The sequence below is a fragment of the Scomber japonicus genome, chromosome 7 (assembly GCF_027409825.1).
Source record: "Scomber japonicus isolate fScoJap1 chromosome 7, fScoJap1.pri, whole genome shotgun sequence".
Lineage (NCBI taxonomy): Eukaryota > Metazoa > Chordata > Actinopteri > Scombriformes > Scombridae > Scomber > Scomber japonicus.
The window spans coordinates 22,430,129-22,453,939 of NC_070584.1; the positions used below are offsets into that span (position 1 = coordinate 22,430,129).

General features: G+C 37.7%; 2 protein-coding genes across 2 annotated transcripts; both read right to left on the reverse strand.

The window, feature by feature from the left end:
• Nucleotides 1–481: 481 nt before the first annotated feature.
• cluap1 (clusterin associated protein 1) lies at nt 482–6,208 on the reverse strand. The gene is made up of 12 exons (XM_053322788.1): nt 6,153–6,208; nt 5,934–6,045; nt 5,442–5,526; nt 5,169–5,348; nt 4,710–4,805; nt 4,348–4,431; nt 4,117–4,250; nt 3,458–3,599; nt 2,929–3,001; nt 2,730–2,840; nt 2,169–2,218; nt 482–729 (listed from the first exon to the last, which is right to left on the reverse strand). Exons 1-12 carry the CDS (start codon nt 6,172–6,174, stop codon nt 556–558), a joined length of 1,263 nt encoding a protein of 420 aa, XP_053178763.1. The 5' UTR covers nt 6,175–6,208; the 3' UTR covers nt 482–555.
• A 4,463-nt stretch (nt 6,209–10,671) lies between these two features.
• On the reverse strand, nt 10,672–21,905 carry slc5a5 (solute carrier family 5 member 5). Its single transcript, XM_053322991.1, has 15 exons — nt 21,612–21,905; nt 20,174–20,239; nt 19,958–20,009; nt 19,084–19,151; nt 18,274–18,428; nt 17,460–17,600; nt 16,407–16,536; nt 15,749–15,837; nt 14,734–14,846; nt 14,425–14,495; nt 14,000–14,086; nt 12,668–12,870; nt 12,244–12,341; nt 11,883–11,968; nt 10,672–10,791 (listed from the first exon to the last, which is right to left on the reverse strand). The coding sequence occupies exons 1-15, from the start codon at nt 21,903–21,905 to the stop codon at nt 10,672–10,674; spliced, it is 1,773 nt and encodes a 590-aa protein (XP_053178966.1).
• Nucleotides 21,906–23,811: the final 1,906 nt, after the last annotated feature.

Below are 23,811 nucleotides of genomic sequence, written 5' to 3' on the forward strand. Positions count from 1 at the left end.
CCCCTTCAGCTGATTAACTTGGAAACAACCTTCAAGTGTCAAGCTCTGCGCATTCATTCAACTGATGTCAAGGCCAATCTCATGTTTGAGTGGAGAAGGACTTTAAGGAACATGTAATATATTTGTAATATATGTTAAGCTTTCTACAATTCATCTTTTGTAACCCAACTTTGAGTCAGTTACAGATGTGATAAATATGTGCAACACTCCTTTTTCTTAATGTTTATAAATTTAAATGATGAATATCACACATATGGGCCTAGTGTATATGTGAGTGGATTCAACACATACACACTCTGCAGTCAAATTTTGTGCTGCTGTCATACTTGAGTCAAAGGATACAGAAGAGCTGATATATTTTTAACATTTTATTAAGATAAACATTTTACATAAATATTAAAAATAAGGACTATAATAAGGACTATATTGATGTTCTGTGCTCCAATAACACCATGATATTCCATCATGGATGGTAATAGTCGGTACATATTTAATAAGAAGAATTGAGATGGTCTAATTTGAGCACACATGACTGACTGTGTGTGTGTTCTTTATTCAGAAATCATTGTCGCTCTCCTCCAGCAGAGGGGGTCTAATGCCTCCCCTTGGGGGGCGAGAACCCCTGGACACTGGACCCTCCAGACTGTCATCCTCCAAATCCTTGGTCTCCTCCTCCTCCTCCTCGCCTTCCTCATCGTCCTCGTCCACATCAATCTCACTGTCATCCGTCTGAAAGAGCAGACAAACAGGGGACACATAATAACCACAGCTACAAAAAAGTTGGTGTTGGATTCAGAGTCTAGTTAAACCATCAAACACAAAATGTACTTTTCTAAGTAATAATTCTACACACTAATAATTCAACACACCCTGACGAGCTACAACAAGGACAGACATATTTCCATTTCAGCTAAACACTTGATCAGCTAGTTTGTCTGGATAACGTCAGTCATTGAACCCCCTCTTCGACTCAAGTCCGGAGTTGAAAGTGGATTCCTGAGCTAGTAGAACATGTCCATCTGGAACCACACAACAACAGGGACCTCTTAAACCATAGACCTAATTTAAAGGAAAAATCCTTCCCACACATGTCAACACTGTAGGAAATATGTTCAAACACTAGAGGAAGAGTAGCAGAATGCAGCACAGCCACCAGAGTAGTCGCACTTTGAAAAAGGGGCCTGGCTGTTGTGACAGATAACCATCAGCTAAATGATGACACTCTAAAAAGGGACTCATTGGCCCATCAGCCCACCCTTAACTAAAAGCCTTAAGTTCACAGACCCTGATATGGATTCCAAAAAGGCAATCTGGGAAATGTAGTGAAATAAGTAACTGGAGGACAAGAAGAGAAGGCATGTTGAGGGTAAACGGTTTTAAAAATGGTTTCAAAAATTAATGTCAACATGTCTCACTGAGATATTGGGACCACATGTGTATATCTACTGCTGCTTCCTGACAGTGGAATACATTAAATACTGCATGAAAGTAAGCTTTAGCAAAAATGTCTGTTGTTCGCTATTTTACTAATTCTTCTAGATTTATACTGTCTATGTGCCTCTGCTATCCTATGATGCCATTACAGAGTGGTTTTGTTTGCATTTGTTTTGTAGAATAAATGTGTAGCTTACAGAGAAAATAGAGAACATGACAAAACAATTGCAACTGATCTGTAAGCTTTGTAAGAAAAGTCTGTTCAACCTCGACTGTGTGAACTCGATTTAACTTAGGTGGACACAGGCTGCGTACAAAAGCCCTACAGTGTTGAAGAATGTAAGGATGGATTTTTCTTTTTGACACACAGAGGGGAAAAAGGAGTGAGCTACAGTAAATCCCAGTCCTGCACAAACCTGTCCTGTCCGTCGTTTTTTGGCATGAGGAACTGGCCTTCTGGAAACAGCTATGGAGGGCTTTTAAAATTCAAATATAAGAGATGAGTAAGATACAGAAGAGAGCACAAGCTGGAAATACCCCAAAGGGCGAGAAACTGACCAGAGATGGTTCACAGGACACATGCCTGAAAATTACAAATAAGGGTTAAAAACAGAAAGTCATTCTGTAGAGAGACGCCACAGAGAGCACCACTCAGGGGTAGCTTGCTACATCTGGCTTCATTTAGCAAGAAGAGTGAGGGAGTCTTGTATTGATGTTGCTATGACAGTACTAACCTCATCACTGTCACCACCCTGCATGTTCCCGATGAATCTTCCTCCTCTTTCTGAAAAAGAGACCTAGAAGTTAGATAATGTTATTTTATGGATTTAGTATGTTTGCTTTCACTCATTATTCTTTTTTACTCTGACACTTATTTGGTTTAGTTGGGAAATACCTTCCTCTGGAGTTGTGTAGAAAGCAAAACTGTGCTTCCACACAATAGTTTCTCTTATTAAATGTCTGTTATATTTGGTTTGGACATGATTCAAATATTCATTTGCAGGGATTTGACTTGTATCTATTTCCTTAAAATTGTTTTGTTAAAGACAGATGCCAAAGACTGGCCTTGCAGAGCTTCATATAATCATTTAATATTATTTTCTCACAATCTGACCACTGGCTGTCAGCTTTAATGAAATTATGAGTCAAAACCAATATTGGCAATCTTCACATCCCAGACCAGCGTAGTTCAGTGTACAGTGTTGTCTGTGAACTGATTACTTAAACCTGAACTTTTCAAGAAACTAATAGTTGATCGTGACATGAAGGACTTGACACATCAGTTGTCTGCATACCTGCCATAACACCATTTCGGGTGGGCCGTGGCTTAGAAGGCCGACACTCCTCCATGTCGCTGTCTGAACCTTCGTCCTCAGGGACGTCCATGTCAGAGTCCTCATCTTTCACTGCAGAAAATATTTTATAAAAATGTTAAAAAATAAAAAAGATTCAATGTGATTATTGCTTTGCTTTCATTGTTAATGGTTTTCTCACAGGAGCTCCTCATCAGATCCCTTTCCTCCTCCCTCAGTTTGTGCTGCATTATCCTCAAAGTGTTTTCAGCCTCCTGCAGAGGAAACAAAAGGACAAATAAATTCAGAGAACATGCAGAGGCCCATTCAGAGAAGACAAGAATACACTTGCATGTGCCTTCACACATCTGTTAAAAGCTAAATCCAAGTACTGTAAGTCATAATGTCATTCTCCTTTATCCAGAGCAGAAGAGTACACCTTTTTTTATCCATGTGCAGCTCTACTTTTTAAAGAGATATGTTAGTGTAGGCGTGTAACTGTGGTTTAGTTAACTTCCAAACACTAGAGAAGGATAAACTGTTCTCTCCTTAGGCCACCAAGTGATACTAGAGGCATACTGAGTCAAGTTCATGCTTTCGTTCAAAGGAAAACTGGCTACTTTCCAGTGTAAGCAAAAGTAAATAACAGTATTGGTTTTATGCAAGCAGCCCAGCAGGAAGTCATTTTTAAAATACTAAGATCTCCTGTGCTACATATCATATTCACCAACCTCAAACCTCTCTTGCTCCAGTCTATGATATTCTTCCAGCTGAGACTCCAGGAAGCAAAGGTTCTTGAACTTCTCCACATAGGTGTCATATTGTTTGTGCAGATCTTCCTCAATCTTCTCATACTCGTCCATGAACGCCGGCCTGAGAGATTGAAAGAAGAACAAGTGTGCAGTGAAAGATTTGTCGTGAGCCAAATAAAGAATATTTTGAAATGGTTAAAATTTTAGCAATAGCTCTGCTTGAATGATTAAAGATTGCCAATAATTCAAACTGAACTGTACAGCTGTCCTGTTTCCAATACTACTATATACTTTAAAAAATATATTAGTGTGTGTGTGTGTGTGTGTGTGTGTGTGTGTGTGTGTGCGCGTGCGTGTGTGTTGGGGGGGGGGGGGGGGGTTAATGGTATGTTTTAATGTTTCCATGTTTTTGCTATTATTGGGTTTTGGGCTCAAATTGCATGTTTTTATGTTTTTTGTTTCCAATTCTTACTGTTAAATGTTTGTTTTATGTAAAGCACATTGAGTTGCCATTGTATATGAAATGCGCTATATAAATAAAGCTGCCTTGCCTTGCCTATACTTCGATTTTTTGCTGAGGCACATGGGAGTAATTTTTCTCATTTCATTGGCTTCTTCCTGTGAGGTTGTGAACTGACCTCACACTCTGCAGTGTCTGGAGTCTTTTACGATTCCTCTCCAGTTCCTGCTTCTTCTTTTCTATTTTGGCATCCAGGCTGGTCTCATCAGAAACAACGTTACTCAGCATGTCTTTGGTCTTCTCCACACTTTCCTTGACGAGCAACACAAAGGCATGGTGGCAGAGTCAATGCCATTTCATGGATAAAAGGGGTCATGTGTGAATTTAAAGTATGTATTGCAATACATACCAAAACCTCCTTGATGGCAGCTCTCAGGGCCTTTTCAGTCTCATTGATTTCCAGAGGTCTAGCAATGGCAGCAGTTCTCATTTCCTATGAACAACAAGACAGCAGAGTAACCTCCTGCACCACTATCACTGATGTCCTCAAACAGATTGCTTTACAATTGTACAGCTGTTATCATCTAAGAGCAGCAGCTTTGGTTCACTGCAGAAAAACAAAGCCACCTTCTGCTACCAGCTTCTCCAGCACTTATGGTAGAAAAGCTAAAAGAAGTTCCTTGACTGCCAACATTGATTGTATGCCCGATTTATCTTGAAAGAAGAGGTTTGAATGTGTCTCTGTTACTGAATGCTTGCACTTCCGCTCACCCTTAGGTCCACCTCCTTTCCCAGTAAATCATATAGAGATGCTCCTTTTGACGTGACCTCGGATGCCAGCTGCCGAGCTACTTTCAGATCTGAAATCTTAGATGAAGACAGAGTGGGACTTAATTTGCAACTGAGGACACACACACACACACACACACACAAACCGCTCTTGATTTAATCCACATAAAAGATGTATACATTATATGTAAGGGCAGCAAAGATTGCACAGTTGTAATGCTGGCTCAGAAGGAAAAAATTGAGCTTTCTATTCCACCGACAATTTGATATAAGATACATTTTTCAAAGAGAACAGGAAATAGGAAAGGAAGAAATATAAAGTAGAGCTCTGATAAGAGCTTTGAAACTTGATAGCGAAAAATACCTAATCTATTACAGTGACTTTACTAGTGACCTTTCGTGCAGGCCCCACCCCTCTCTCTGTCTGCATCTCCATCTCACCCGTGAGCTGAGGTCAAACTTGAATTTGTTGTTGTCCTCCTCGACTCGGTCTTCCAGGGCCATCTGCTTAGTCTTCATGGCATTGTACAGCACTGAGGTGATCTTTAGCATCTCTTTCACTGCGTAGCCATCAGCCTGGTAGAGACGCTTGGTGTTCACCTTGATGTGAGCTTTAGTCGCCTGCAACCGAAAGAGACAATGATAGACCGACTTATGACCAGTGGGCCTCAAATAGCTGAAATATATTAACATTAACATAAAACAATATGTCACCATGAACTGAGCCACTGCCTTGATGAAGAATATTCGGTCTGATTCTGTATCCACATCAGTGGGAATGTCCATCTGAGGTTCATATCTACAAAAAGTGGAGAAAGAGAGGGACAAGGAGAAAAAGTTTCACAGTTATACACACTATTGTCTAAATATCCATCAAAAAAAGGAGCCAGGTAGAAAACAAAGAACACAATGAAAAAGGTATAGAAACAGAAAGGCATAAATAAGTAAATGAGAGAAAAAAATAAAATCACAAAATAAAAAAAAAGAAAAGAAAAGAAAAAGAAAAAAGAAAAGAAAAGAAAAAACTAACAAAAACAAAAGAAGCTGACTTTGTTTGTCTGACTTCAGATGTAACCCTCTTTGTAATCATTAAAATGTTCATTTACAGTTATATTTATTTTGTAAATAAATTACATTGTTACATGTACTCCCCAACACTGATAGTTACAATGGATAGTAGCTGCAGCCTTTATAAAAACAGCATACCTCTTTACAAGCCATATTAGGATTTCTGCCACCAGAGGAAAGTTTGGTGTCCTGAAGTTCTCCATGGATATCAAGCGAACATAGCCCAATGCCCTCATCATTTCTGTAAAATCTGCCAAATGACATGTGACTTCAACAATCAGCATCCATATCACACAAAACTCACACTTCAGTGCAGCAGGACAGTTTTATTATGAGTAAATGGTGATATTCACTTACTTCGCAAGTCTCTGAAGGACATCGTGACTAGTGAGCACTGTGCACTTTTTTCTTCCCCTGCCAGCAAAATGTAGAGGATGTAAATTATTATATCAGACGAGTGAAGAACTGATTCTGCACATTAATAATCTGCGAGTGAGAACAAGAAAATCACTATCCATCCATCGTTACGAATGGGGTTTAACACCATCTCGGGGTTAATATATCGCCAAAACTTCATCAACACATAGTATATTTAACTATATATTGCATGTTTGACCAGAAATAAACAAGCGTGTCACAGTACAGGCCAGTTTAAATAGCACATTACAAATATACACTAGCTTGGAGATGGCTAGTAAAAGAAAAGCTAACTTAACGCTCAGTGCTGCGTGTGGTTTATAGTTTACACATAAAGCACATCACAGCCAGTAAAAAGATCGTCGTGCTGAACTATGGGGTTAACAAACGTAGCATTTTGTCTTTATTTCGGTTTTACGGGGTAGTGATAGCGCTTACCTGCCGAGCTAACTGTCCGTTAGCAACCTAGCATAGACGGTCACTATGGAAACCAATTCTCGTTCTACGGAAGCTCGACGCAGTCAAACAGATAGATCGATAGATAAATAGGTAGATAGTATTGTCTTTATAAATTGGTAATAAATTGAATTAATTTACCCCTCTGTCTTGTGCAAACCTTTGTATGAATAAAGGCATAGCCTATATATATAATTGATAATAATAATAATTTTTTTATTTAAAGGCGCCTCTCTGTGCATTGTACATTAATAAACAAAACAATAAGAAACAAAACAAATAAAAGACAGTGTAGAACAGACAAAACAGAGTAAAGTGACGTAGTCTAAATAAATGAGTTTTAGCCTCGATTTGAAGAGAGGGAGAGAGTCCAGATTCTTGATATCTGGAGGAAGTTCCAGAGTCGGGGGGCATATGGATATTGGAAGTTGTGTGAAGTTTAAAGTGGCACTCCATCAAGTTCATACGTAAAGTTTAGTTCATTCCTCATGAGGAGTATACTGGTGCAAATGTGGACCTTACAAGACAATAACAAGAGAATAACGGTGACGGAAGAGGTATTCATATAAAGATCCTCTGCAGACAAATGATAAGATGTATATGAAATAACCAATTTGAATAATAATTTGTGTCTGATATCTTGTTTCCACACAAAAAGTGTAATTATCTTGTTAAAATCCTTAAATTGACACCTACTCTTCTTCTATGTAAAAAAAGAAGAAAAAAAGTAATTTCTAAAGATTTTGTGCTGGAGACAAGATGGCTTCTACCATTCTCAGTGTGTGTGCACCACAGTAGAGACTTCAGGTTTCCACATCACACTTGTGTTGTAAATTGAATATTGGACCAGAAATGGCTCCTAAACTATTTTCCATTTATAGTAGATTAATCTGAAAACAGCCTTCTGGTATCTAGTGTATTTATCTGTTTTTATTTTCATATTAAAATAAATAAATAAATAAAAAATGTATGATTTTATTTATTGTTGTTTTGCAATTGTCAGTTGCTGAAAAGAGTAAAATGATCATTGATATATACAGCTTAAATATAATCACCTGATTGTAAAGACTGTATTATGATTTGCTTATTTTAAAAAAAGACAAAATATGGGATAGGTAAACCACAACTTTGTACACCTAAATGATAAGTGGAGATGCATTTGCTCTGATTGCTCAAGCACCTATGATTACTACATGATGAAGGATGTACAGTGTGTGTAATGGCGCAGTTGCAGTATCCTCTGCAGCCACAGGGAGGCGACACCTCTCAGTCTGCGCCACAGCAGTATTTTATTTCTATGGTCTGCACTCCTGACGCAGAGCATGATGGAGCAAAGTGGTGAGCCGCCTCATAACAACAACATCCCGGCTGAAAATGAGACTCCCGCCTGCGGCCTCCACAGTAAGCGCCTGAAAGAGCTGGAAAATGCCGCCCTGCAGACCACTTTAATATCACAGATGGAGACGGAATCCGGGGCGGACGCCGGTAGCTGGACGGAGCAGCAGTCCGGGGAGAGTGAGCAGGTGAACGGCTTGTCCTTGAACCACCAGCCGGCCCCTACGCCGCTCAGCGCGGACACCGAGGTGGAGGAAGTGGAGTCGGATAGAAATGTCGCCAAGGACCGCGTTGAAGAGGAGAGAACCCTGACGGACCATTTAAACAAACGACTGCTCTCCTCGTTTCTGGAGAAGCTAAACGAAAGGGACCTGGCGCTTCCCGGTGTCCAGCGCCTGGACTGTGCTGTAGCAGACGAGGACTCAAACAGGGCCGCAGATGAGTGGTGAGTCACCGGGTTGAAGAAAGCTGGAACATGGAGGTGTTCGGAAGGATTCAGGACCAATGTGCACGGAAGCACAGTCCCACAACGTCCAAGACAGACTTGCAATTAGGCCTACCAGTTTGTTCTGAAAGATGGAGTGTCTGGAAATGATGTGCTTACTTTTGTATAGTGAGAATGGGTGAAAGACGTGCAATTAAAAAAAAACATAAGATACCAACTGCTTGTGCACTTATTGGCTGCATGTGTCTGGCAGCCATAATGGATGTGTGGTAGTGAACTGAACATGTGTGTGCAGCTGTATTATGAAGTGACTGTCAGCAGGTGTCACTGTTTATACATAGTCATACACCAACATAACCTAACTAACTATTAGAGACGGAAACAGGTGAACACTTAATTAATTGATTAGAAAGAAAGTTCATCTAATTTAGTAATCATTTAAATGTTTGAGTCATTTTTCAAGCAAAAAAGCAAATCTGTCCAGTTTTTATGCTAACATTCTATATGTTGTGGGAAATATAACACATTTTCAATATTTGTATAGAAAGTGGGTCTGCAACTAATGACTATGTTCATTATTGATTAATCTGCCAATTATTTTTATGATTAACTGAATAGTTGTTTGGCCTATTAGATGAGGGACAAAAAACAAATGAGATTAGGGTTGCAACTAATGATTATTTTTTATTAATAAATCAGTTTATTATTTTCTCAGTTAATCAATTGGTTGTTTGGCCCATGTCAGAAAATAATGAAAAATGTTGATACTGTTTCCCAAAGCACAAGGTGACATTTTCAAATGTCTTGTTTTGTCCCTACCCACAGTCTAAAGAAGATATTCAGTTTAATCTCATAGAGGACTAAGAAACCAGAAAAGTTTCATATTAGAAAGCTGGAATCAGAATTTTTACATTTTCAATTTTCTAAATAGTTGCAGATTAATTTAGTAGTTGGTAACTAATTAATCAACTAATTAAATGACCAATCGTTGCAGCATATTCTCATGACTATAATAATGACTGCAGGGCTACTCTTCTACAATTGTATGCCTTCTCCAAAACACAACATTTCAATTCGAAAATACATTTCAGTGAAACAGAAATTACACTAATTGATACCATACTTATAAAACATAAGAGCACAAAAACACTTTACACAGTATTTAATAAGATTAGATTAGATTAGATTTCTTTATTTGTACCCGCAGGTAAATTTGGCTCGCAGTGAGAGACATTCATACAATACAATAAAATGAAAACAGTAAAATAGCCACACAATTCGTCATCATCCCCATCTAGGGAAGAAGACTTATAGATACTCTTCATTGCAGGTTGCAACACAATTTTTAGTATATATTGTGTTTTGGTTTTTCCATTTGGTAAAATATTTTATAATTCAAATCTACAACCTGATTTACAGACCCACAAAACATTAAAGTCACTGAAATATGAATTATCTACAAACAACCCTGAAAGTATGTCAAATTGTTAATTTAAAGAATCTTAATGTAGGCAAAAATATATTTAGAGGAATATTTGGATCTTATCAAACTCTCGAAGCTGCATTCTGAAACTTTTCTCAAAAACAGAAAATGTACTATAACATAAACTGACAGCACTGGAATCATCCCCATTGATAACATTTGCGTTATGAGCTGTCTACATTGAAACTGCTTCCTCAAACCCTCCATGTGCCTTTGAAGAGGCATACAGTTTCATGACACAATCACAGGAAGGGACTTACAGCTGACATAAGCAGCCATCTTCCAATAGATTTTAAGCATGAATGTAGAAAAATTACAGCAAATATGCATACCAATTCATGTGAAAAAATCAAAATTGTCCCTTTAAGTGGAAGCTTTAGGTTCATTTCAGTAACAAAGACAATTGAAAGACATGTCTGCAGAGGGAGAACAAGGAAAGAAGAGTCTAATTACCATCGATGCACACATAAAGCCCAGACTCAGTTCATCCTGACACTAGTCGAAGAACTGTGCATTGCTACAAATGAACTTTGTGATGAAAGAATCTTTCTAAGTACTATATATTTATATATATTTAAAGCATGGGTTTTGTAAACAGGCTTGTTTTAACTACATGTAACACAAAATGTGGGGCAATAGGTATAGTAAAGAGTTGAATTGAAGAGGGGGGAAAAAGAGCTATACATGCTATCAGTGATTGCTGCTACTATTTGGATTAAAACTCCTCAATTGTCCAACATCTACTCTTTGAGAGGAGATCTAATATTCCCCACATTTGTTGGTTCCTCTTTGTTATTTTCATCCGCTTTGTGCAGGTCCCTCAAAGGTACAAGCTGTGGTTTATCGGTCACCTTGTCACCCTGAAACAAAAACACAATTTTAGTTTTAAAATAATAAGAAACTAAAAGTACCTAGATGCAAACATAACATAACATAAATACTAAGGTGAAAACTCCCTGAACACTAAACAGTCTTTTCACAGCTGAACATGAATTTAATTTCAAAACCTGGATATTAGTCTTCAAAACTTTCCTCATTTCACAGTATCAGATATACAATATGCTATAGATACTATGCTATGGATGTTTTCCTACTGAAGCTTTTACATTGTGGAGCTGACAAACAGACTTAGTTGCAATACTGTACTTCACAGTAAGTAAGCCTTTTAATGTTGTCCAGGTGCAATGGTGCATTAACATCATTTCTACTATGCATATGCCCAATACATTGCACCACATTCATACCATAAATAAATTGCCAACTGAATAAAATGGTCATGTCAAGCTCAAAGAAGTGATTATAAGTAGCAGGCTCCAATATCTCTCACTTGGCATTGTAAATCGCATTCATGTATAAGTACGTGTAACTACGTAAGCAAGGGAAGTAATAATCATTCATTAATTTAATTTATTTACCCGGTTAGTCCTGTTCAGGCTCATATGGGGCTGTAGCTGCTCCCTGCATGTATTGTGCAGAAGGCAGGGAAACATCCTGGACATTGTTCCAGTCTTTGAACAAAAACACACAACCAACACATTTATACATGCAGGCAAATTCTGCTCATAAATGATCTGTTACCAACTATAAATGAAGATGAGCTGCATTATGGGTTTGGGTCTTAGTCAGGTGTCATTTTCTTGCACAGTTTGTAAAATGGATGTATATTTTGGAACAAAACCCAGTCTCGAGTCCACTTGAGAGAGAACCAGGAAGAATCTGGGGAATGTTCATAGGGAAAAAACTAACACTACAAAGAGAAATTTGAACCCATTTTATGAGGTGACAGAAATGTCAAAATCAGTGTCTGCATCACCACCACCACCACTCCCTCTAAAACGTTTCTACATTGTGTAACTGTGTCATCATAAATACAACAGCAGGGACAGGTATCACATGTGTTGGTTATATATTTTACACATTTCTAAGCTTGATGATATGGTAGCCTACTTACTCTGCGCTCTGGTAGAATGTCCACTACCTTGTTATTCAAGTCCCACCATAACAAACCCTCTCTAATTTGATTCCTCTTTTTTGGTCCTGTGTGTAGAGAGAAATGGAGGAATTTATTCAGCTTTCAGTATCATGTATTGCAATTCATTCTCAGCACTAACATCAAAATTATATAGAGATGAATCACACCTCTGTGGTACAGTATCAAAGCATTACAAGCGTCACAAAGCTTTATTGAACAGAACTGCATTTTATTGCATTATAGCTGATATTAAAACCGGCAATTCAGTGTAGTCAATTGACCTGAACAATGTGCCATTGTGAGTTGGCTGATTAGTGTGTCCTTAGTCTTGTTACCTTACCTGTTGCATAGCTCACTATCACTCCAACTATGATGACCGAACTAGTTGCCATGGCACCAAAGTAGAGGTATGACACAGAGTAGAAGTTAAGCAGGCCCCTGGTTTTGGAAAAGATTGGGTATTGCTTTTACATCTTTTCAATTGGGTATCACGGAGATCTGAAATTCAGTCTGTCAAGTTACAGCTTATAATATTCTTAAACCACAAAACTAGGCTGAACTGCATGCTCCTCTGCACACTACTGCACAACCCCATGCAAACTAAATCACATTTGCTGTGGAAATCATTAATCTTTCCCCATTTTTATTCCTACTCATTTTAGCACAAATCAAGATTATAGGTACTGATCTCCCTCCATAAACCAACATAAAACCTTGGAAGAAAGAAAGGGTAGCTGTGTGTCAGCACAGACGAGCTCACTGACCCTTGGTTATCAGGGTGAAGTGGAATAGAGATGGAGTGTTGCTCCTGTTCAAGGGTGCTGTTCAGGGTGGTGTTGCTGGGTTCACACTCGCTTGTGTAGCTGGGCAGGACACCCATGGTCTTATCGCTGGGTGGGTAAACAGTTGAACCAACAGCCAGCCACAGAGAGACACAGAAGCCCGCTAATATTCCTGAGTATGCCCCCTGGAAGACAGAAATTGATTTTGAAAAATGGAGCAAAGATAACATCTACGGTAAAGGCACTGACACTCTGAGCTGACAATGACCGTCAGGTGTCATTAAAGTGTGGTTGTGAGTCTGTGGTTGACTACTGCCAGACATATTCATGGTTTGTCTGACTATGGTGTCTAGCCTTTAGCCTGGGAACTGGATGGATCTGCTAAGCTATACCATGTTTAATTTGCTCTCTAGCAGCTGTCTTATCCATGTGCTCAGATTCAGCATGCTAAATAGGTGACAGGCAGTCAGTGACTGGGTACTCAGATTGGTGAATTTCTCTCATTTAAAACAGTTTCTCACCTTCGTCTTTTCCTATTCTTCTTCCACAAACAGAATACCTCTGATTGACAAAACCAGTGCAAAGAAAAGCAAAGCAAAATGTGACAGTGTCAGTTGCACTATTTTATTACCCAATTGTATTCCAAATGTACAGTATGATAAGACTAATAATTCAGACTCACAGTGGTGTGAAAATGATCGGTTAGTTTGTATTTCTGTGTTGAACACAGACTACAACAGTGCAACTTTTAATAGCAGATGTGAACCAACATGAAGGCTTGACATGTCAGTTAGTCTTTGTCAGCATTAACTGATGTGTCAGGAGTTAAATACACAAGAACTTTAGACTTAAGATCTTTGGAAACTGTGGAAATACACCAACATAACACTGACAATGTCGATGAAAAGATGCCATTAAAGCGTCTTCACTATTTGCTGCTGATAACATACCCTTCTCAGGAAAGACTTCTGAGAAACCTGATGATGGTCATGTGTATTTAGTGTGACCTTCCTGCTGATTGTCTCAACATTTACAGGAACAGTGAAAGTTGTCTCAAGGAGGAATTAAGTTAATGATTTTAATCTGTTTTTTAGTGACAGTGACATCTTTGATTGAGAAGTTGATAATATATAAAACTTTCTATAAAACCAAACTTTCCACCTAATTTTATGCAATTAAATTAAAAACGCTCACCTGACAACTGACTTTATCCAAGAATTTGAGGTATGACAATTTTGAACATTTCTTCTCCTGAACAAGACCATCAGCACACTACTTCAAAATGTACAACACAGGAAAAATCGGGCAACTCACCAGCCTATTTGTTGCTGGGACAAACATTCCCAAAATGAAGACACCCAGTAATGGACCACTGACCACACCCATGACTGTGAATGACCCCTGAGGAGAGAGGAGGGGGGGGACTCAAGAAAAGTAACCAAACATATGTATTACAGAATAAAAGTAGTTCAGTCTGACCCAGAGGGTTAGGGTTAGAAGCTACTGTTTCAACTTCGACTATTTCTTGCCTTCCACGCTCTTTTAAAATGGCATTATAACGAAGACACAGACAAAATTTGCTATTATGATTCAATTAGTACAGTTTTTGATGAGCTATACAGATAAATTGTAAATAAAAACACTAAAGATAGTATTCACACATGGCTTGTATGATGCTTGCCTAATTTATCACTGATAAACAGTTGTTTAAAACTACTCTCCATATCAAAGTATTATACCTGAAGAACTCCCCAGTCCATGAAGGAGGAGAGAGCAGCCACAGTGATACAACCAACTCCATACAGGAAGGCTTGAAGTAAAAGAAAACAGAGTAAATACTGTCTGATGAACTGTGCAGTCAATGAAAGTTAGCTTGAGCATTTAACTGAGACCCAAAAACAGTATGTGATATATGATGAAATGATGATGAAACATTGATTTGTACATTGAAAAAAGTGACAATTAGTTTCAAAACAAAAGTGTTTTTTATAAATACAAACAAGAGTAAAACTTTTAATTGTATATAATTTCAGTGAGTGTCAACCTACACAGTCCTTTGGAAATGAGGATCCGCTTTTTCTGGGGCATGTGCAACAGATGAGGTTGCAGCAGATCTTCCATCGTTACTGCAGCCATGGCATTGATACTTGTGGAGGCCGTGCTGCGAAAGAGACATTTGGTGACACAATTAATTTTCTTTCATTTTTAAAATTTATTATATGACTGTCACAGCCACTTTGAAAGGCTGCTCAAAATTGGAATTATTCTGACCCCTATACCAGTATCAGAAATATCTTTGTTGCCTAAAATACCGGATCTTGTATCGGCAAGTATGCGAGTCTATGCACCAATCTGCTATCATGTAATTTATTATTAAAATTTAAACTAGTTTCACACCTCTAAAAGAAATAAATTCTTTGCCACTCCAAAACTCAACCTACACAGAAAGCTATGCTGTGCAGTAACTGGAAACTTTTGTTTTGAAGAAGAATTGATCTCCACTGAAAAGTATAACAGTAGTCATTAGCAAAATGCATTAGCAATCTGCCAATATTTTACCCTGGAAGGTCCCACCAGTAAAAAGGCAACATGTACAGTATGCTTTACAGTTACCAGTTTCAATGCCGTCAATCTTATAAAGCATTTGAAGACTCATTTCGTGAAAGATAGCAATCATACAGGGTTAGTAGTATGCAACGCAATGGTATCACGTCAGTACTTCATATGAGCTAATGCGCAAGTTCAGGTATTAGAAAGGAAAAAATAGTTTTGGAACATATGTAGCTCAAATGTGTGTCTTTGTTTTTATTTTTTAATATCCTTAAAACTACAAGTATTAGTTAAAAGAAAATTGTTTTTAGTAAACATATTTAACCAAGATCATGCACCAAATATAGAACCAATAGGGAAGTGGCATGCATGGATGCTTGTCACAGTATCTTTTTTGGTATTACATTTGGAGCCACTAAATGTTGAATTTGAAAATTCCAACACATTGTGACTTCAATGGGCAAAAATATGTCTTGGGGAAATCTAATTTGGTGAAAACAAAGATTCAAATACCTGAGAGTCCCGCTGTATGCACAGGCAAGGAAAAGACCAGGAAAGCCAGGGAGATGTTTGAATATGTCCAACACGAAGTACGGCATATACTTCATCAAATGAGAAAGGAGGGAAAGGGGTTGGAAAAAGTCCAGATGAAACAGCATTTCAAGGATATCTCATTTCCATATTGTGATGTATTTCCGAGTGAAATGAGAGACATGTGAGACGTAATGTTGGGAGGAATTTGATTCAAACGTTGAAAAGTGGTCTCTGTGCTAAAAGCTGATGATTGATTGATGGTTGAATGTCATATTGATTGAAATTGGTTGGTTCAAGCCTACATAAGCACATGTCAAATTATGTTTCACAGGAAGAAAACTGTAAAAAAGGTACACAATACACAATATTGGATGTGATCTTAAAGTGTTAAAAAGGTTGTTTCATTTCATCTTAACTTTATCAGAGGTGTGGATATTTTTCTTTGAATCTTTAGAAATATAGACTACAGATTGATATAAAAAACTAAATTTGCTTCACACATCTGAAAATGTCAAATTTAAAGACAAGTGTTTAGTAAGAATATGTCTTATCTATAGGGCCAGCACATAATACCAGTAATCACAACACAACAGCTTTCAAACTCCCAGTACACAGTATCATATCAAATCTCAAGTACCTCATCAGGGGCAGAAATTCTCCCAGACTTCAGGGGATCACAGTGGCTGTAATAAGCAAACATGACGATGCCACAGGTTCCTGCACTGGTCACAATCAGGCACAAACCAACTTGGTTCACAAACAGCGCCCTGCAATCAAAAGCAAACATCATTATAATGACCCGGGTTTATTTCTTTCAATTAACCTTTTTAATTATTATTATTAATTTTTAATTTATTTATTTAGTTAGCTGGTATAGGAATAATTCAACATCAACTTGTGTTAGTAAAATTTACAATTTCATGCAATTTGGTGAAGGACTGATGCATCTTTTTAATCCCATTTGTGTAATTAGATGCCTTAAATGTAAAGTAAAAGCTTAATTGACAATTGACTTTTCCGCTTCAACAGGCAGAATTTCAATGGCCACAAATTCCTGAAGTCAAAATGGAAGCAGTGATGACTTCAACCCTTTTAAAGTGTTCACGTTTACTCCAACCTTGCCTTCCTCAGAAGTACAAACAAATACTTATTGCGGAACATCTTGATGAAAATACTTAAAACCGATGTCCTTAATTTACATTAATTTATCGTATTACTGAGGAGGACTCTTTTGTGCTTTTGTGTAGAGAAATGCTAAGTATATCCTTAAATTAAAACCTTAACATGGTAACAGTGAGTGAAATACTTCCAGGTGGGTCCTCCATTCAGCCAATCGCAAAGCTTCAAATTCTCTATTTCAAATTCAAATTATCCCTGTGGTGTGCTAAAATCTATATTTTTTATTAAAGAAAACATCATTTCTGTTACAGAAAATAATGCAAATATAAACAGCTCAGACATCTACACAACACAAAGACAATGATTCAAACAACACGCAATATGTGGTTTCAGTGATAGCAGTGTCCATAGCAACAACCATAGCAGTGATAAAGAAAACCTGAAAAAAAATCTCGGCAATAATTGATGAACTAAAGATCATCACAAAAATTATGAAGACAAAATGCACATTTCCTGTCCGAAATGTAGAAAAATACATTGTAATGCCAAAACTAACTTTGTCTCTACTCACCACCGAGCCGCACTCTCTGATCGGCAGGAGATGTATCGCTGGACTTGAGCTTGGTTTACACTATACATGGACAACCAAACCGATGTACCCCCAACGCACAGGCTCCAGAAGGTATAGCGTTTCCGTGGGTCAACGTCAAAGCTATTGAAGAGCATCATTAAACAAATTAGTGACACTCCGGTCTTTACAGCTGTCTCATTTGAGTAGGATAACTGGAATCCAAATATAGACTTTGGAGACCAGTTAGGCTAATGGCGGTTCATATGCATGTGACATAAATGATATATGGCGTTCCTGCAAATAATTCCAAAAATTTAAATCATAGTTTGACAAAAAAATATCAATTTAACGTCCATCTACAACCACCTGTTATCTTGTTCCATACATAGGTCATATACATACATAAGTCAGTTGATGAAAACTAAACTACCCCCATCACAAGTTAAGATAACTGTTTGATGTGACAAAATCCCTGGAAAATCTAGACCTTGAGATATGTTTTTCTTTCTTCTTTTTGTCAAATTACTGTTGCAGAAATCAAGAATTAACTTTCACACTCAACTACCAGTATAGGGTTTTTGTCTGAATAGAGAAAAACTTGTGTCAGTGAACAATACAAACAACCTTGCCAGGTTATAAGCAGTCTGAAATCATAACAACTTAATGCCTCGACTGATGGTAAAGCATCATCAGTACATGGTAATTCTGTGTAGGTACCGTGATAAGATAGTACTATGTGATCATCCAGTTGCACTTACACAATAAATGTGCTTCTCCAGAGGTTGCTATTGAAATATTTTTAAAAAGCTTTTACTCATCAAAATTAATGCGCGATCCATTGTTGGCGATCTCCAGTACCAGCGCTGGACAACCGACCAGGACTGTGCCCTGGATGAAAATGGCCACAAAGCCGAACAGCATGACACTGATCTGGAAAACGTCAGTCCAGATCACAGCTTTCATACCACCCTGATGACACATGATGGAAGAGAGAGGCAGATGGACAGAGTCAGGTTATTTTGTGAATTTGGCCAGGGAGATGAACACCAACCGAAACATGTTAAGATACACACATTGCAGGTTGGTTGCTATGACATCTGCAGTTATGTTTGTAATGTCATTGAATTACTGTAATTAAAAAAATGCTTTGGAATATCATATTTGACTTGCCTTCTTGACAACATGCCATTGAAATGTGTTGTCAATCCAAGTCAATCCCTATATTAGGTATATTTTCATTTAATTTTGACCCTGGTTACAAGATGAAAGGTAATCCAACAACTACAATCCCAAAACTACAGATTTAGGTAAACATGGATGTAGGTTTAGGTTTCGGAGAAGATGTTCTTTAAAATTTGTATTTATTCAAAAGCAAGAAAGGCTGGGTAGAGCTGAGGTGATCAAACATCAAACACCATGGAAAACAAACCTTTCAGAAAGACTCAAGTTGTGGAGACAATAACACTGACATACACTGCATGAACAGTGTATGTCATTTCTATCGGGTAGGTATCTACTTGAAAATATCCATCTTATTGTAAAAAAGAAATAGGGCTGATCAATCTAGACATTTGAGACAGAAACCGGTTCAGTGTGCTCATGAGACTGAAAAACATGTCTTTACCACAGTTGTGTACACAGTGCAGATGATCCCAGTAGACAACAGAGAAAACCACATGTTGAGTCCAGCAGCTGAAATTAAAAACACCATGAAACACCTGCACATACTGCAGCACTTTCGCAGGTGTCCAGTTCCTTAAAAAAGTGGTATTTAAACATTTTTTTATTATGCACAAAAATTTGATCAACTAGTGAAAGTAAACTTTGCATTGGTGTGGGTTTTTGCTTAGCAGCTTATCTTGAATATTAGCTGTGCATATCAAGTAATACCTGCAAGCTAATAGAGGTGTAGTCTGCAAATCTTGTACTGTTTGATGGATAATTAATAAAAAATAAACTAATAAAGACTTTAATCATTTGGATTTTGCTGGGTTGTGTCTTCAGAACATCTGATGCATCTTTGATGGGCCTCTGCTGCAGACCTCTGATGTTGTCAAAAAACTATATATTAAAAAACATGTCAATGAAAACTAGGTGGCATGTTTCCTCTCCACAAAGAGTATGGGCATGTATGTTTAGAATGCCACTGAGCATGTGCAGGAATGTAGTCCTGTTCAGGGAGCTTTGCTAGGTTCTTGTGCTTCATATTACCACCTCTTGACTTTGTGCTGAGGTTCCTTTCCAAATTTACTTTCTAGCACAAAGTCAAGAGATAGTGATATGTTGATGACAATAAGAGATATACTCCTATACATATACTCTTTTTTACTTAACTGGTATAACGTACATACAAATCTGAGGTTATTTTGATTGGCACAGACTGCTAGGCTGTAGTACTTAACCAAATATCAAAGAAACAAATATAACCAAAAGGCCAAATGATTGTGAATATTGAATGAATTTAAACATACAAAGGGCCATCAAGTAATCTCCCCTACCTTGGTTGAGGATCAAGGCTGGTGCATAAATGACAATCCCTGTGTAGAACAGCTGAAAGATCAGAAGGAACACAGGGAGATCAGCAAACATGCATAAAATCACACTGTTACAAAAGTTCCAGTCTGTAATTTGAGAGGTGACACTAAAACATTGTCTACATGAGCAGTGAATACAACTTTGACTTCTAAGAACACAACAATATCTGTCTGTTTTACCGTCGCCACGAGAAACTGGACACTCCCCAACAGCTGCATTCCTCTGCCAAACCTCATCTTCAGATACTGTGACAGTCAGACGGCTGGAGTTATAACACGGCAAAATATCTCCACACACATCACTCATCCTTCCTCACCTCTTATATTCACCATGTTTGATGACCCACAGGTGCATTTCATGTTTTTGTCAGAGAACTCTTGGCCCCGTTTCTATACTATGATCGGCTAGAAACTCTTACTACTCTGTTGGTATTTCAATGCTTAAAGGAAATGTCTGGCAGTTTTCTATATTTTCCATATTGTCAACAAATAGACAAACTATGAGCCAAATTATGAACTGATCTAAGTATTGTGTCTGTTTCCAAAGTGTGATATATCGTATCCCTCTGTGCTGTAAACCTCCACTGTTTCTATTCTATTTTAATTCTAAAGGACATGTCAGTGAGCCTGCTGGGTGACATGTTCCTTCACACTGAAGATTACGAACATGTTAGTTTATTTTTTTATACGGCTCCAAAGACTTATAACAGAGATCATATTTTTCTGTCCCCGAAGAGTGGTTCCATGTAAGGCAGAGGCCTCTTGACCTCTTGACTTTTTACCCTGGGCACCATTTTCCATTTTTAGTTTTTCACTACAAAGACAAGAGGTTGTGATATGTAGCACAACAAGTTTATGAAGTTTTGTAATCAGAATCACATTCCAGTGTATGCGTCGTAGTGTCTGACTTAACCCTTTCATGCATGAATTATGATAACCTTAGTCAATGTTTTACCTTTAGGCATTTTTTCTCTTTAGACATGAAAAAAGTATTTGATATTAATTTGTTCAGATTACAATATAATTACAATTACAATACATTACATTATAACAAATGATTCAAAACTAAAAATGTTATCTGCAGATAAAGTGGTAGTGTATGGGATGACCTACTAGTGTCCACTGTTGTGGCTGAAATGCAACTATGCCATCAGAATCCATTCATATATCAGAAAACAGCTATTGAATAGCTGTCCAATGCATACTAATTATACATTTATTGTTGGTTTGGCTCTGCATGTAAAAGTTGTTGAAAATAGGAAAAGTATTGCTAATTGCCAGCCTTATCCATGGTCTTTAGTTAGTTTGAACTCTTTTCTCTGTATAACTCTGCTTATAAGTCGGATATTTATAGTGTGGTCCAAAATACACAATCACTAAGAACGGAAACTATGAGTTTCTGGACAGGAGCAAAAACATTCTGATAAAAAAAAAAAAACATTATCTTGTCAACTCAAAATTACATGGACTATTTTCTCTCAATTGTGGATAAATTAAATAATTTCAGTCATGATCAGAAATGCAGTCATGTCTGTGTGGGTCAGTGGACATGGCTTTTCATTATCATTTTCTGTTCAGTTCATGATAATGGTATTTAGGTATAAAAACTCATTACGACCTGATTGGTGCTGGTGATGCCAAGTCGAAAGAAAACTGGCAAAAACAGGTAAGCTGTCAGCACTGAGTTGATGCTTTGTCCAAGGCACATGTAGAGGAATTTAAAGCCATGGCGGTAAGCCTCAGCAGGAACACCCAAAACCTGGACTGCTGACATAAAACTGGCACACAGCGACAGCCCAACAGGCACTGCTGGCAAACTCCGACCACCAGTGAAGAAGTCATCGACACTGGCATCCTGTGGCTTCTTCCTCAGGGCCTGAAAGAGTCCAATGGCCATAGAGACCAACAGCATGACAGCAAAGACTGCATAGTCAGCCAGGACAAAACCTGATCTGGATGGCTCACTGGCAGACTGTTCTTCCATTATTTTACTGTGATGTTGTCTGCCTTGTAGTCTGGTGGATACAGGTGTTTGGTGGATCTGAGAAAGTGAGGGACAGTCTCTTTTAGTGACACACAATGACAATGATAGAGACATAAAACACAGGCTTATCTTATCTATTCTGGGTGAAAACTGCAGGTTATCTCTATTCGTAAGATGTTTACAGCAGCTCTGAACAATAGTGTCTTGTTCATTGACTGGAATATCATAAAACTGTCTGTAGGCATGTTTATTACCATTGCTAGTGTGCATACTAGGGGCAAAGCTTAAGTATATGTATACTGTATATATATATATATATATATATATTGGACCTTATGAACTTTTTTTTCATACAAATATTCTTTAAATGATTTGTTTTCAGGAAGAAAAAAACACATCAAATATTTCAGTGGGTATTTGTGCTCAGCCTGCTTGTGCTGATGTGACAGTGGAGTCTCTCTCTCTCTGTGTGTGTGTGTGTGTGTGTGTGTGTGTGTGTGTGTGTGTGTGTGTTACTGCGTTAGCCTATGTAAATGCATGCATTCACAATGTTCACATAGGCATTTATTGGTTTATTGATTTAAGTGTGCATTAGGAATTGAATATTAATTTGGAATTTTTTTGGTTATATGTGTTTATTGCTAAGTTCATTGAAGAACACTTATTTTAACACTTTAACATCCTAAACTTAGAAATATAATGAAAACAAAGACAGGATTGTTACACTTATGTCCACTTTTATTCAAATAAAAATTTCCATCACAGAAAAGCTGCTTGTAAGAAAACCCTAAAATATACTGTTCACAAGTGTGCGAAAGAAGCATCCAAAAAAGTAAATGAACAAAAGACTTTTACAAAAAAATAAACCTGATATCACAATCATCAGGTTTGAACAGTCCAATAAAACAATGCAATCAATGGTTTCTGTTAGCTCGTCTATCATGTTTCCCTAAACAAATCTTATGCAATCCTAACTTTACCAGAATGGCAACTTATCTGCCAAGTGTTCCTCTTATTTATGTCTAAGACAGTGATCAGACAGGTTTTAGTTGATCCAGAATGATCCAGAATGCTGCAGCCAAGGTTATAACAAGGACCAGAAAAGCTCAATATAACTCCAGCAGTCAAATCACTACATTGGCTACCAATGTCTCAGAGAATCAACTTTACTGAATGGTTTAGGCACATATCAGATCTTCTGACCCGGTATGAACCCTGCAGACCTCTCAGGTCGGCTGGTTCTGAATTACCTTTTTTCTTCCAGAGACAATTAAGTAAACATGTTGAATGGGTCTTTCACCAATGTGTGAAACAAACTGCCACAGGAACTAGGACTGCTGGTTATTTTCAAATCCAAGCTAAAGACCTACCTGTTTGCCATTGCTTTTAATAACATTTAATGATCGTCTGTATTTTGTGGTCCCATAAAAAATGTATACAGTAGGCCTACAAACTTGCACTTTTTATTGTCCTTATGATTCAGCATGCTTTTATTGATCTATTTAATTTGATCAAATGTATTTGTTTGTTGCTTTTATTGTTTTTATGATTTGTTTTTGTGCTTTTGCCTGTATAGGCTACTCTATTTGAGTATCAAAAATGCGCTATATAAATCTGTTTTCCTTGTCCTTGAGGAATTTATTCATGTTTTTGCAACACCCCCAGCTTAAAAAAAGTGGGACATTCAGCAAATCTTACTGCTAAAATAAGCAAGGCTGTTAAAACATTAGTGTGTGGTTTAACAAACTCTGGACTTTAGCCTCGTGCCTACGATAATAACTACATATATGTTCAGAAAAATGAATGAAAACTGCAAAAACTCACCACTGGTTCT

Bases quoted from the DNA above. Each gene is read 5' to 3' on its own strand.
- slc5a5 (XM_053322991.1), bottom strand. From the start codon at position 21,905: ATGCTGTTGGTCTCTATGGCCATTGGACTCTTTCAGGCCCTGAGGAAG. The intron at 19,152-19,957 runs GTAGGGGAGATT...TTTTAATTTCAG, and splicing joins AGCCTTGATCCTCAACCAAG to CTGCTGGACTCAACATGTGG. The intron at 12,871-13,999 runs GTGAGTTGCCCG...TCTGTCTTCCAG, and splicing joins TCCCAGCAACAAATAGGCTG to GGGGCATACTCAGGAATATT.
- cluap1 (XM_053322788.1), bottom strand. From the start codon at position 6,174: ATGTCCTTCAGAGACTTGCGAA. The intron at 5,527-5,933 runs GTATGCTGTTTT...CACTTTTTGTAG, and splicing joins CTAATATGGCTTGTAAAGAG to ATATGAACCTCAGATGGACA. The intron at 3,002-3,457 runs GTTGGTGAATAT...TTTCCTCTGCAG, and splicing joins TGGAGCAAGAGAGGTTTGAG to GAGGCTGAAAACACTTTGAG.